The sequence below is a fragment of the Carassius auratus genome, chromosome 16 (assembly GCF_003368295.1).
Source record: "Carassius auratus strain Wakin chromosome 16, ASM336829v1, whole genome shotgun sequence".
NCBI lineage: Eukaryota > Metazoa > Chordata > Actinopteri > Cypriniformes > Cyprinidae > Carassius > Carassius auratus.
The window spans coordinates 1,432,303-1,444,638 of NC_039258.1; the positions used below are offsets into that span (position 1 = coordinate 1,432,303).

The 12,336-nt window shown below is 34.2% G+C and overlaps 1 protein-coding gene across 2 annotated transcripts in view; it reads left to right on the plus strand.

Moving 5' to 3' along the window:
* The window catches only part of LOC113115693 (CUB and sushi domain-containing protein 3), a 236,530-nt gene that overhangs the window by 9,981 nt on the left and 214,213 nt on the right, over nucleotides 1-12,336 (plus strand). For both annotated transcript variants that reach the window (XM_026283241.1, XM_026283242.1), the window contains exon 2: nucleotides 7,599-7,821. In XM_026283241.1, coding sequence (XP_026139026.1) covers nucleotides 7,599-7,821 — 223 coding nt within the window. The remainder of the gene's footprint in view (nucleotides 1-7,598; nucleotides 7,822-12,336) is intronic.

The following is a 12,336-nucleotide window of genomic DNA, read 5'->3' on the forward strand; positions in this document are numbered from 1 at the left end:
TGAACAGCATTGCAAGTATAATGACTTTTTTCAAACAGGTTTCTTAAACACTTGTTTGGATGAAAAGATTATTCTGCACAAACTTATGCATTGGTTTAATCATTCTATCGTTCTATCTTTCGTTCTATCTCTCATTCTAATTACTGATATATTGTTCTACTGTACATTCTATCATTCTATCAATTTACTGTTCTATCATTTTCATTCTATTGCTCTGCCATTCTCTCATTCTGTCTATCTATCCAATGTCTTGTCATTATTCTATCATTCTATTATTCTTTTGCTTTTTCTCTTTCGCTCTACCATTCTCTTACTATCTATCGTTCTGTGTGCCTTTATATCTGTTGTTCTGTCTATCTTTCGTTCTATCTTTGTATCATTTTATCATTTTTTCTAATAAATCCTGCACACTATCCATTGCAAATTGATTTTATTGATTTTTTTTTTCGAATTATAATTTTTTTTTGTTCCTAAACACCTGTCGATTACTTGCAGGGTGATTGTTAATTTAAATATAATCAAAATATCTTTTCTTTATTTTTATTACATATATTTTTATATATGCATTTTCACATCTCATACAACTTTATTTTTTATTTAAATATATATATATATATATATATATATATATATATGTGTGTGTGTGTTCACTGAGACCTGTACTGTATATATTGTATAGCTGCGTGAAGATTCTAGTGTTCCATACAGAACAGTCAGAACAGATTTATAATGTTCCATTCTACTTTTCAACTCATTGCAGGCTAAACCATTCCATTTGGAGTTATAGTGTTGTTTAAAAGCGCGTACCTACCAATGAATCAAGCCTTTACTGGCTTGCATTTTTGTATCCAGTCTCCTAACACTGAATCACAGAGCTACAGTGACCCTTCTGGAAGCTTAAACCTATTTTCTCAATCTGTCTGCATGCATATCCCTTCGTATCTTATAGACACAAGGCCCTAAGATGAAGCCGGCGTGGATGCGCTGTTCCGTACAAGCCTTTGGAGCTTGTCAACTCTGATTCTTCTCTGGCCATCTGGTTATGTGTGAAGAAATAAGATTGAGGTGTATTGTCATCTCTGTTCTGCATCTCCAGTGGCAAAACAAATTGATTGAGCCCTCGTAGGTCTGTACATTGGCTGGCGGGTGGAGACAACGTGTTAAAATCGCAGCAGGAGCAGCTGGGTCCCTTCTTTGGCCCGCATTCTTATTTGAATGAGATTTATGTGTTTAGATGTTGATTCGTATGACTGACCTATTTTCTCCACTTGGCGATCACAGCGTGATGGTAATGCTGTTTCTCGTATCAATTTATAGCGAGCGGTAGCAGACGCATCGCCATCATGGTGTCAGCGGTCACCCCGGGGAGGGCAGCATATAATCAGAGTGATTGGTGGATGAGACGAGATTTACCACCGTGAAAGTAAAGCTGAATGAGGAACGCAGATAAAGCATCTAAATGAATTTTGGGGCGATGTGATCGTGCATGATGGAGATTGAGTGTTCGTTTTGGGGCGGCGCCTTTTCAAAGTGGTTTTGAAGCAAGTTTACATTGATCTCTAATGGATTCTGTTCCAGAAAGGTCCATTTCTGGAGCTGTTTCATGCCATTTACTGGGTTAAAGATTAGTCTGGCTGTAACCCTCCAAGCAAACTATAATAAAGCGATTGCAGCATTGGATAGAAATCTTTCAGAAGTGATTAACACGCATGTTTGATGTGAAGGGCTCCATCGTGCCCTCCTGTAGCTCGGAGAGAATGTGCGGACCTTTTAAACATTTTTAGTGCAATTCCTCTGACTCCATTCTGCTTTTCACAATCTAATCAATTCCCTACGGATTCAATCAATTCTTGTATTACATTTTTTGCCTATTCAGTTTTATTCAGAAGGATAGCGTTTAGTTTTTATATTTTATTTTATAAAAATGCTTTAAATAGGCTAAATGTTCCCCAAAATTTATATTTTGCAATTGCATGATAATGGAACAATATTTTACGATACCTAGATTTTTTAAAATCATGTTTTGTAGGAGAATTCTTAAAATATTGATGCAGCCGTACTAATGATGTTTTGAGAGGATTCATCCTCATATAAAGTTATACATCCTAAGTGTTTTTTTTTTCAAATTAATGATTTATTATTCATTCAGCATACAAAAAACAGATAATGATAATTTTGTCAAAACAAGCAAAACTTGGCTTAAAAAAGCAAAAAAGGCTTACTTGATGTCAGTAATTACTTTTTAATATTAAATTGCATCTTTTTATTCTCATTTACAAAAATGCTGTTTAATAGTAGTATTGAGTTTGAGTTTTGACATTTGGACTGTAGTATTTGTCAGATTACAGAAAGAAAGGAAGAAAATAACTATAACATTCATGTCTACAAGGTATGAATTTGTGCTCAGTCTTTAAAACCGAATGCCAAATGGCTGTGCAAAGGGCTTGACGACGCTTCAGAAATAACCCTCAATTCTAAGAGTCTATCTTGTGCTCTCTCTGTGTAGATTAAGGGCAGTCAAGGACTGAAATCACCCCTTGATGTGACACTGAGAATGGAGACAAAGGCTGATTTTGGTCATGATTGCCTCCAATTACAGCTGCCCCAAAGAAATTAATGGTTTAGCATTATCCAGGCAGAATGACTCTTTCCAAAACAGCTGCATAGATGTAACGACCCCCCGCTGAAGCACACAGATGAACGTCTTAAAATTCAGATTGGATGAATGTGGGAATGAATTATTGAGAGTTCTATGTTAATACACTAAGGATACATAACTACAGTATCACCTAATGTATGATTAGTATTAATAGTAATTAACATGATGCTTTAATAACGACAATAATTCATTCTAGTAAGTGCATTACAATGATTTTATCTTTTTATCATTTATCATTGTCTCTTATTGCTTTATTACATCATGCAGCTCGGGTTGTGTAGTATTCTCACTGTTTTCTCATTTTGATCTAATTTAGATTTCATTTTGGTCTATAGATGTGCCGATTTCACAATTATTAGACCAGTTATAATTGTTTAGATGCTAGATATTTGGTTGCAGACCTAAGTACAATAAAACAGTGTCAACAAAAACAATCAAAATCGTCCACAAATGTTGTAGTTCAGTCTAGTTTTGTTCTTATAGTAAAATGCATTGTATTTAAGTTCTTTAAGAAGATGTATTTGCAACTAAAGTCTTAAAATCTAAGACTTCCTTGGTCATCTGTACTGTAAACGGCACATCATTTATCATTTTATCTTTGATGTGGTTTCTAGAAGGTTTTTAAATGTCGTACTGTGACGTAACCTAACTGCAATCAAATTGAAAAGGTATGAAAATGTTTTGTACTTGCTGGAATTCTCTTTTTTTAATTAGCCATAAAAGGTTTGTGATAAAAGAGATTGGGCATTTGCAGAATTTGCAAAGTCTTTGGTGCTGTCTGTAAATGTTTGTTTGATGTTGAGCCTCTGGGCAGAAACCAATGGATTCGTGGGTTTTTGAACACGATTTTCTGAATCTATTTTTCAAGTCATTTTGAGATCCGCATATAATGCAATAGTGATGCAACAGACACGGTCCTGACTTTTCTTTTTCACTGCTTTATAACCAACCTTTCAAAATAGATTGTACTGGTTCTAGTTGCTGATTTATTACGTGTTCCATCAAATCTAAATTAAATATGTTCACTGCACTTTTCCATAGCTGATGTTAGTTTTAGTATTGTACTTATTAGGATGCAATTTTATATTAAAATATTGTGTTACTTTATCTCACAGTAGTGTATGTTCCTTTTTAAAATCTATTCAATGGTGCATTCATATCAGGCCATTATGTCCTAATGAAGGAGCCTGCTGTTGTGCATCATTCCTAAAGATAGCCTTTAGCCATGATTCTTTGCAGTATTACAATGCCTCTTTTACCTTATTCCTTAATTCAATCCAAATTTTAATGACAGAACCAAATTTAAAGACATGATTGTTCGTTCTGGAGTATTTCAAATAATTAGTTTGTGGGAAACGGCTAGAAGCCAATTCGATTTATTTTTGCTCTAATTGTTTCATTATTTGGAAATTATTATGATTCTCTGCAATAAAAATTTAATTTGATGTGCCTGTAGATGGAATTGTTTTAGTGTGTGTTCTGTGTGTGTGTTTCATGTCTGATGAATCTCACAAACCTGTTAAGAACATCTCCGGATCATATTTCAGTCATAAATCCTCTAGGAAGGAGTAGAAAAAAAAGCCTGTTTTACATATGCATGCTAATCCCTCCTCATAATCATAACTGTAGTGAGATAATGATGTATTTGAACTGTACATTATTTATACATCCTTGTGTAGTAAGTACACACGCACACACATATCCTTTACACTTATAGCTTACAAAAGCAATCAATATATTGCAGTGTTTGAGCCTCACAGCCTTCATAAGGTATTGCATAACTGCAGTGTTGCAATATAATGACTGTTTTTGCAAGCTACTGGAGTGTGTGGGATTTTCTCTTTTCTTTTATGATGTTTCAGTTTCATGTGCCACCTGCCTGTAATCATTCATGTTGAGTATTTATTTTCTAAATAATTTTATACCCATGCAATTCCAGTGACAAGCAGTTTATTTGACCTCACTGAAAGTGAATATGCAATGCAACAATCAGAATCAATTAGAACATATCTGATGTGTAGAATGGGATTTTGAGCCAATGAGATTTCAGAGTGGGCAGGGTTTTTAGGAGTGATAAATAGAAACCAAATTGTGGCTCATTGAATCGTCAACTGCATGGACGAGTGTTGCAGTAATGACAATTTAATGAAAATCCCAAAGTAAACCACGCCGATACGTTAAACTAATGAGAATTTTCAAGAAAATGTGTTAAAATGTAATAATTGTCAGAGGTGTCTCTGTTTTCTTTATGCATTATTGATGCATTTCTCTTTGCTGTTCTTTTGAGGTGAATGTGCATGTGTGGAGTGATTGTATTACAGTAGATCTGGGATCGGTATGAGATGAGTCAGTGCAGGCTCTTCCCTTCTGAATTCATTCTCCTTGCCTTCCTGGCTGACAAGATTGAGGAAAAAAGAATGGGAGAGAAAAGATCCTTGATCTCAGGGAGTTGGCAAAGCTAATTATGCCTTAAGGGAAGCGGAAGGGGATAAATGGAAAAGCTCAATTAATTCTGGTTGTCATTACCAGTCTATTTGCTCAGGTTGATGCATAAAAAGCCCTACTAATTTATCTGTAGCAGGTGGTAGATGCACACCCATGATGGTGGATGGGTTGACATACTGTATGAGTAACGGTCATAAAAATAAATAAAAATCTAATGTCTCCTAGAGCAGCCATCTGATGATGGTGACTCAAACTTTCACACAGTTATAGTAATTCATGTCACAACTGAACCATTATAGGCATCAGCACACAAACTGGCATGATTTGACTAATGTGATGTCAGATGTCACCAGTTGTTTTTCTTTTTCAGAGAGTTAAGAAATGTTTTTGCTGCTGTATTAACCTCATTGAGGAATACTAACTAGCTATTCAAACAACTCAACTTATAATGAGAAATCTTACTTCCACAATATGGTGTATTTCACAGTTAAGCAGAGTATGTGAGAAATAATAGATTTTTTTACATCAGGAATTGATTCGAATGGGAAATATGTATGTACTGTAACATTCCAATGTTTTTTTTTAAATCTCCAGTTCATTCCAGTGGAATGGTCTGTAAGTCTGAGTAGCAATGGTAACCAAGGGGAGCAGGGTTTAGTGAAGAATACATTTCTGATGGATAAAATAAATAATTCTGTCTTTTATTATTGCTGAATATTCAGTTGCACTTAGTATTATATAATATTTCAGAAGCAAAACCAGTTGCAAATGTTTCATAGTCTTCTGTAGGTTATGGCTAACATTGATTTCTTTTCTTTTCTTTTTCTTTCTGTATTGATCAGAGGTTGCTCTGCCATACCTAAGGAGACTTACAGTGTGAAATGCACTTCTCAAACCATTTTACTTCCATAATTTGGTGTATTTCACAGTGAAACAAAATATGTTAGATATAATACAGTTTTATGAGTCACAAATTTATTTAATTCTTAAAATTGCCTGTAAAGTTCCAATGAACTGGGGAATCACCAATTCATTCTAATGGAATGCTCTGAAGTCTTGACTAGCAACAGTAACCAAGGGGGCGGAGTTTAGTGAAAAGTTGATTTCTGATGGATGTAATCAATCATCCTACATTTATTAGTCAAAGATCTTGAAATATGTCAAAATACAGAAGTAAGACTGGTTGCAAATGTTTCATGTTGACTTCCAAATAGTCTCATCCTCAGACATTATACCCACGGACCGCTGGCTGAAAGTTTGGTTGTTTTACCTGTCAGACATATGGCTTCTTGGCCATTCAAAGTGGCCAAGGTTTCCAGACTTTCTGCCATCACTCTAAAGGTCTGGCTACTGAAGACTAACTTGCAAGGCAATTGTGATTTGTCTTTCTTTTTGTAGGTTATAACAGTCATAGACTCATATATTCTTCTCTTTATCTTCGTTGCTCAGAACGTGTTCAAAAGATTTACAACATGAAATGCAGTTCACAAACCATTTTAATTCCATACGTTTGTGTGTTTGACCTTTAAGCAGAGTATGTGAGAGATAATTTTTCATATCAGGAATTGATTTGATTGGGAAAAAATGGATGTAACATTCTATTGAACTTTGATATCTCCAATTGGTTCCAATGGAATGTTCAGTAAACCTTGTCTGAGTAGCAATAGGAACCAAGTGGGCGAAGTTTCGTGAAATGTCCATTTCTGATCGATAAAATCAATCATCCTATCTTTATTAGAATTGAATATCTTGTTTTTCTTAGTATCACATCACATTACAGAAGTAAAGTTAACTGCAAATGATTGTTGACTTTTTTTGGTAGGTTATGACAGCTACAGACAATAGATAAAATAAATCACTCTTTATTGTAGTCAAAGATCTTTGGAAAAACCTCACAGTAAAGAAGTAAAGGTTGCAAATGTTTCATGTTGACTTGCAAGGCATTTGTGATTTTTATTTCTTTTTGTAGGTTATGGCAGTTATAGACTCATATTTTCTTCTCTTTCTCTTCCTGTATTGCTCAGAAATTGTTCTGTCATAACTTGGAAGACTTACAACACGAAACGCAGTTCACAAACCATTTTACTTCCATAATTTGGTGTATTTCACAGTGAAACAGAATGTGTTAGAATGAATTACTTTCTGTGCATCAGGCATTGATTCACTTCTTAAAACGGCACATAACGTTCCAAAGAACTGGGAAGTCTCCAATTCATTCCAATGGAATGCTCTGTAAATCTTGTCTGAGTAGCAACAGTAACCAAGGCGGGCGGAGCTTACTGAAAGGTCAATGTCTTATGGATAAAATCAATCATCTTACCTTTATTAGAATTGGATGTCCTGTTTCACTTAGTAATAGATCACAAAAAAAGATTACAAAAGTAAAAATGGTTGCAAATGTTTCATGTTGACTTGCAAGACATTTGTGATTTTTCTTTTTGTGGGTTATGGCAGTTATGGACTTATATTTTCTTCTCTTTCTCTCTTTTTTAAGGTTTCATTTATACATGTGGTGGGACATTAAAAGGGAAAAATGGGACCATAGAAAGTCCAGGTTTTCCTCACGGATACCCGAACGGAGCGAACTGTACGTGGGTTATTGTAGCCGAGGAGAGGAGCAGAATTCATCTAGTTTTTCAGTCCTTTGCTGTGGAGGAAGAATATGACTTTTTATCTTTATATGATGGACATCCTCATCCTGCAAACTTCAGGACAAGGTAAGCACTCATTGTTGGAAATCAAGAGTTTTGTGCATGTCTGTTTGCTTTGAGACTGTTAGTTACGCTTGAAGTTGGCACAATTCATTTTTAGCATATGTACAGTACGCATCTGAAGTTTACGGTCTTATTCTGGAAAACGGAGCAGAAATATTGATGACATAATTTCAGGGGCATATGCAAATTGCCTCTGTAAAAGGAGAATGTCCTCCCCACTGATACCACCTGCTGCGGACTGGCAATAGCAAGTAACAAATCGTGATTCATGACTGTGACATCGACTAAAGCCTATTGGCCATAAAAAGGAAAGGGAGCCCTTCGATATTTCTCAGCCCAACTTCCTGTTTCAATAAGAAATATGTCAGCTCAGGAGAAGCTGTGTAAGTAAGAATAATGTACATTCAGCTGGTCATTCTCACAAAATAAACCCAGACAGGCTGAGGGGGACTGAAAGGTTCTTTTCAACGCTATCTCACGACCAATTCGTATGTATTTTACAATGTGGCTTATTCGTACGAATTTGTATGACCTCACTCGTATGATTTTATACGACCCCAGTGACGGTTGGGTTTAGGGGCAGGGTCAGGTGTAGGTCATTCGTACAAATTCATACGAATTGTGCAAATCGTAAAATACGTACGATTTGGCAACAATCGTATGAATTTTTACGAGTGTGGTCGTACGAATTCGTACGAATAAGCCACCTTGTGAAAATGCTTTTGTAAAATTCATTTTCAAATAAATAAGCAGGCATGAAATTATAATTTGCTTTCATCTCACATAAAAGAAAATAATAAAGCTCGGAGTAATCTGAGAAACACAAAACTAGTGGTTTCCTGGAATAGTAGTCGATTATTAAGTATAACATTATTAATTTTAGTACCATCTTGATTATAATTTAATGTACATTTGTCTATTATATACTCTCTAATATGTATTAAATGTGCATGATTCTGCTTTTTCTACCTATTTTCAGTAATAAGTGGGATTGAAATATTGCTTTGAGTTCAGATGTTTTTGTGGAAAAGAGCGCAGATTAATACGACAGACATGAAATTTCCTGAAATAACTGTCTAATTATAAAGTTAACCATATTATCTGCAGGTGCTATCTGGTTGCTAAGCATTCAACATTTATACCTATTATATACTTTTATATATGTGGAAAGTACATGATCCTGCTTTTCTAAATTAATTTTCCAATAAATAAGTAAGCATGAAATAATAATTTGCTCTTTCATCTCACATAGAAGATATTAAAACTCAGAGTAATATGAGACATCAAACTGGTGGTTTCCTTGAACAATAGTTAATTAAAAAGTTAGCATTATTAATTATGGAACTGCCTGGTCACTGAAAATCTGACGTTAAATAAATAAATAGGTACTGAATGTCCATAATTCAGTTTTTTTCTACTTATGTATTTTGCTGTTTCTACCCTTCTCTTCTCTTCTACTTCTACTCTTATCTCGCATAACACACACACACACACACACACACACACACACACACACACACACACACACACACACACACACACACACACATTAAAACTAAGTAATATAGGAGACATTAAATTAGTTTCTTTCTGAATTTATAAAATTTAGTGTCATTACTTGGGTACCATCTTGCCACTGATCATTTACATTTTCCCCATTAAATACTCTTAATATATTTAATGAATGTACGTGATCCTGCTCTTTTCTTCTACTTATTTTCAAATTGATAAGTAGCCTTGAAATATTTATTTGAGTTTAAATGTTTTATGTGCAAAGTGTGTGCAGAATAAAATTAAACAAGTGGTTTCCTCAAATAAAAGTTATTTAAAAAGTGAATTAAAAAGGTTAGAATATTATCTGCTTGTATTGTCTGGTTACTGAGCATTTGAAGTTTTTTTTTACTATTTACTCTTTCTATGTATACTGAAGGCTTTCCCACAATATTCCTCAAAAGTAGTATTTCAGAGAGCTTTGTTTAGTTGATGCAGTATACTCATGTCATATACGCAGTACTCATTTAGTGAATTATGGACCTGATTACCAGCATTACATGGGGCAGAAACTCTTCTAAATGCTTAAAAGCACACAAAATTAACCCACACTAACTCTCCTCTAATTAAAGGGTAAACCAATTATTGCAGCGAAACTCTCCACAAGCCAGGAACGAAATCAGCAAACCCCCTGTGTTCAGGTAGCTGGAATTCACTCGTTGCAATTACCATGATTGAAAGTGTTTATTTTATGGCAATCTGGGAATCACAAATGCTGAATCCAAAAACAGACACTTCATTGGCTGAACAGATTGCAAAATAAGTGACACATTGCACTCGTGATGTCATTTCCTCACCAATCCTTCTATTAAAATGTCAGATAGTTGTCAGAAAAATATTTTTTTTTGCCAAAGTATTTGTTTTTCTCTGAATACGTCCCCTTATGATTTGTATTTGGTGTCAGAGATGATTTAGAAAGTAGATCAGTGCAACAGGATTCATTTTGATTGATTGAGTTTTTTTTTTTAAAAATTTTTATGTTGTTTGAAAAGTTTCGTATGCACACCAAGGCTGCATTTAATTAATCTAAAATGCAGTAAAATAGTGATAATGTAAAATATCTCATATTTAAGTGTAATTCCTGTTATGGCAGGGATATCATTGTATTTGCATCAGAAATAATCTCATTGTCATCTAATATGCTGATTTGCTGCTTAAGAAACATTATGCAAAACATTTATTTGCACAACGCACATATAAACTGTGTGTGTGTGTGTGTGTGTGTGTGTGTTTAGATATTCATTTTTGTTATTTTTTGCATCATCAAAATTCAGCTTTGCAATTACACTTTAAAAATATTAAAATATAACAACTTATTTAAGTTAATATTTCACACGATGATAAAAGTTTTACTGTATTCCTGATTAAACCAGTGCAGCCTTGGTGAGCAGAAGAGACTTCTTTCAAAGACATTTGTAAAAAAAAAATGGTTGGTTTTCCAAAATCATTTGCATTAAGCGATTATTTCCAAAATGAACACGTATAACTATAGTAAGGCTATCTGCATTGGCATCTGTAATAAGCAATTAATACAAATGAAAATATATTTATATATATATATATATATATATATATATATATATATATATATATATATATATATATATATATATATATATATATATATATATATAATCACTTTTTAGTCACTTTTGAGAAGAAAATTAAATGTTGTTTGAAAAATTCAAAATGCACATGACTTCCATGTTCTCCCACTTGAGAAGAGCAATAGTTTCTCTGATATTATGTTGAAAAGCAGCAGTTATGGCAGGACTGGTTAGTGATGTTTTTTTGTGGTGGGGTTAGCAAAGTGTCATTTGTAGTTTTTGAAAGTATGAGCACAGCGCTTTCTTCTCTTACAAAGATTTTTGTTGATTTTCCACAAGTACCGTCTGGTCACTGAATATTTGAAGTTTTTCCATTATATACTCTCTTTAATAGACCTTAGATTGAATCCAGCAAATCTTTGCAAAAACACATTGTGGAATAACAGCCAGCCCTTCATTATCTAAGCTGTAAGTAAATCAATAGTTTTTGTTCCCTCTTCTGCAGACATGGCACTTAATTTGCAGTTATTAAAGCATTAATCTTTTGAAGAATGTAAAAGCAGCGATGCCAGCTGTACCGTGTTCTTGGGCTTAACGGAATTACTCAAACATTTATGAGTATTGGGTAAGTGCTTCGAGAGAAGAACAGCAGAGCAGTCGTTTCATTACCATCAAGAAGTAGATGCTCTTGAATTACCATCCAATACAAGAAGCACAACTCCGAGCTAAAAAGGATCATATTGCCACTTTGGAACAAGCAGCATCTGTCATTGTTGATCCATAAGATGATGTCAGTACAGTACACTGTGTTTTTTGAACGATCTACTGTACCTTCTCCTTGAGAAGTTATTGTGTCCCATTGAGTGCTAGCCCCATTATGTCTGCTGTTCTGTGAGGTTTGGTTCAAGGCAAACTTCTTTTTTTCAGAGTTTCCTGCCGGTGTTTTATTAAAAATGTCAGATAATGCTCATCCCTTAATGTCTGTACAGAATAGAAGATGTTCTCATCTTCAGAACTGAGTAGAGAATGGAGTAGTTTTTTAATTTGAGTTGAGGTAGATTTGGTTTGCAAGTTGATTGTGAATAAATACAAATTCCTATAATCTGTTTTTTTTTTAACCAGAAAAGCAAAGTTTTAAGGTCATACCCAGAATGTGGGTTTAATAAGTGTTTAGATAGACGCTACAGATGGTTGGATGGATGTTTGAAATATTAATTTTGCATGTAGTTATATAAACATTACAGTTTTGTGGTCAATAAGATTTGTACAATTTTGTTGAAAGAAGACTCTTCTGCTGAATTTGTTTGATCACGGATGCAGTAAAAATATTATTACAGTTTGAAATAACTGTTTTCTATTTATTTCTGTAATGCAAAGTTAGGGCAGGTTATAGCTGCTATAATTCTCTCTCTCTCTCTCT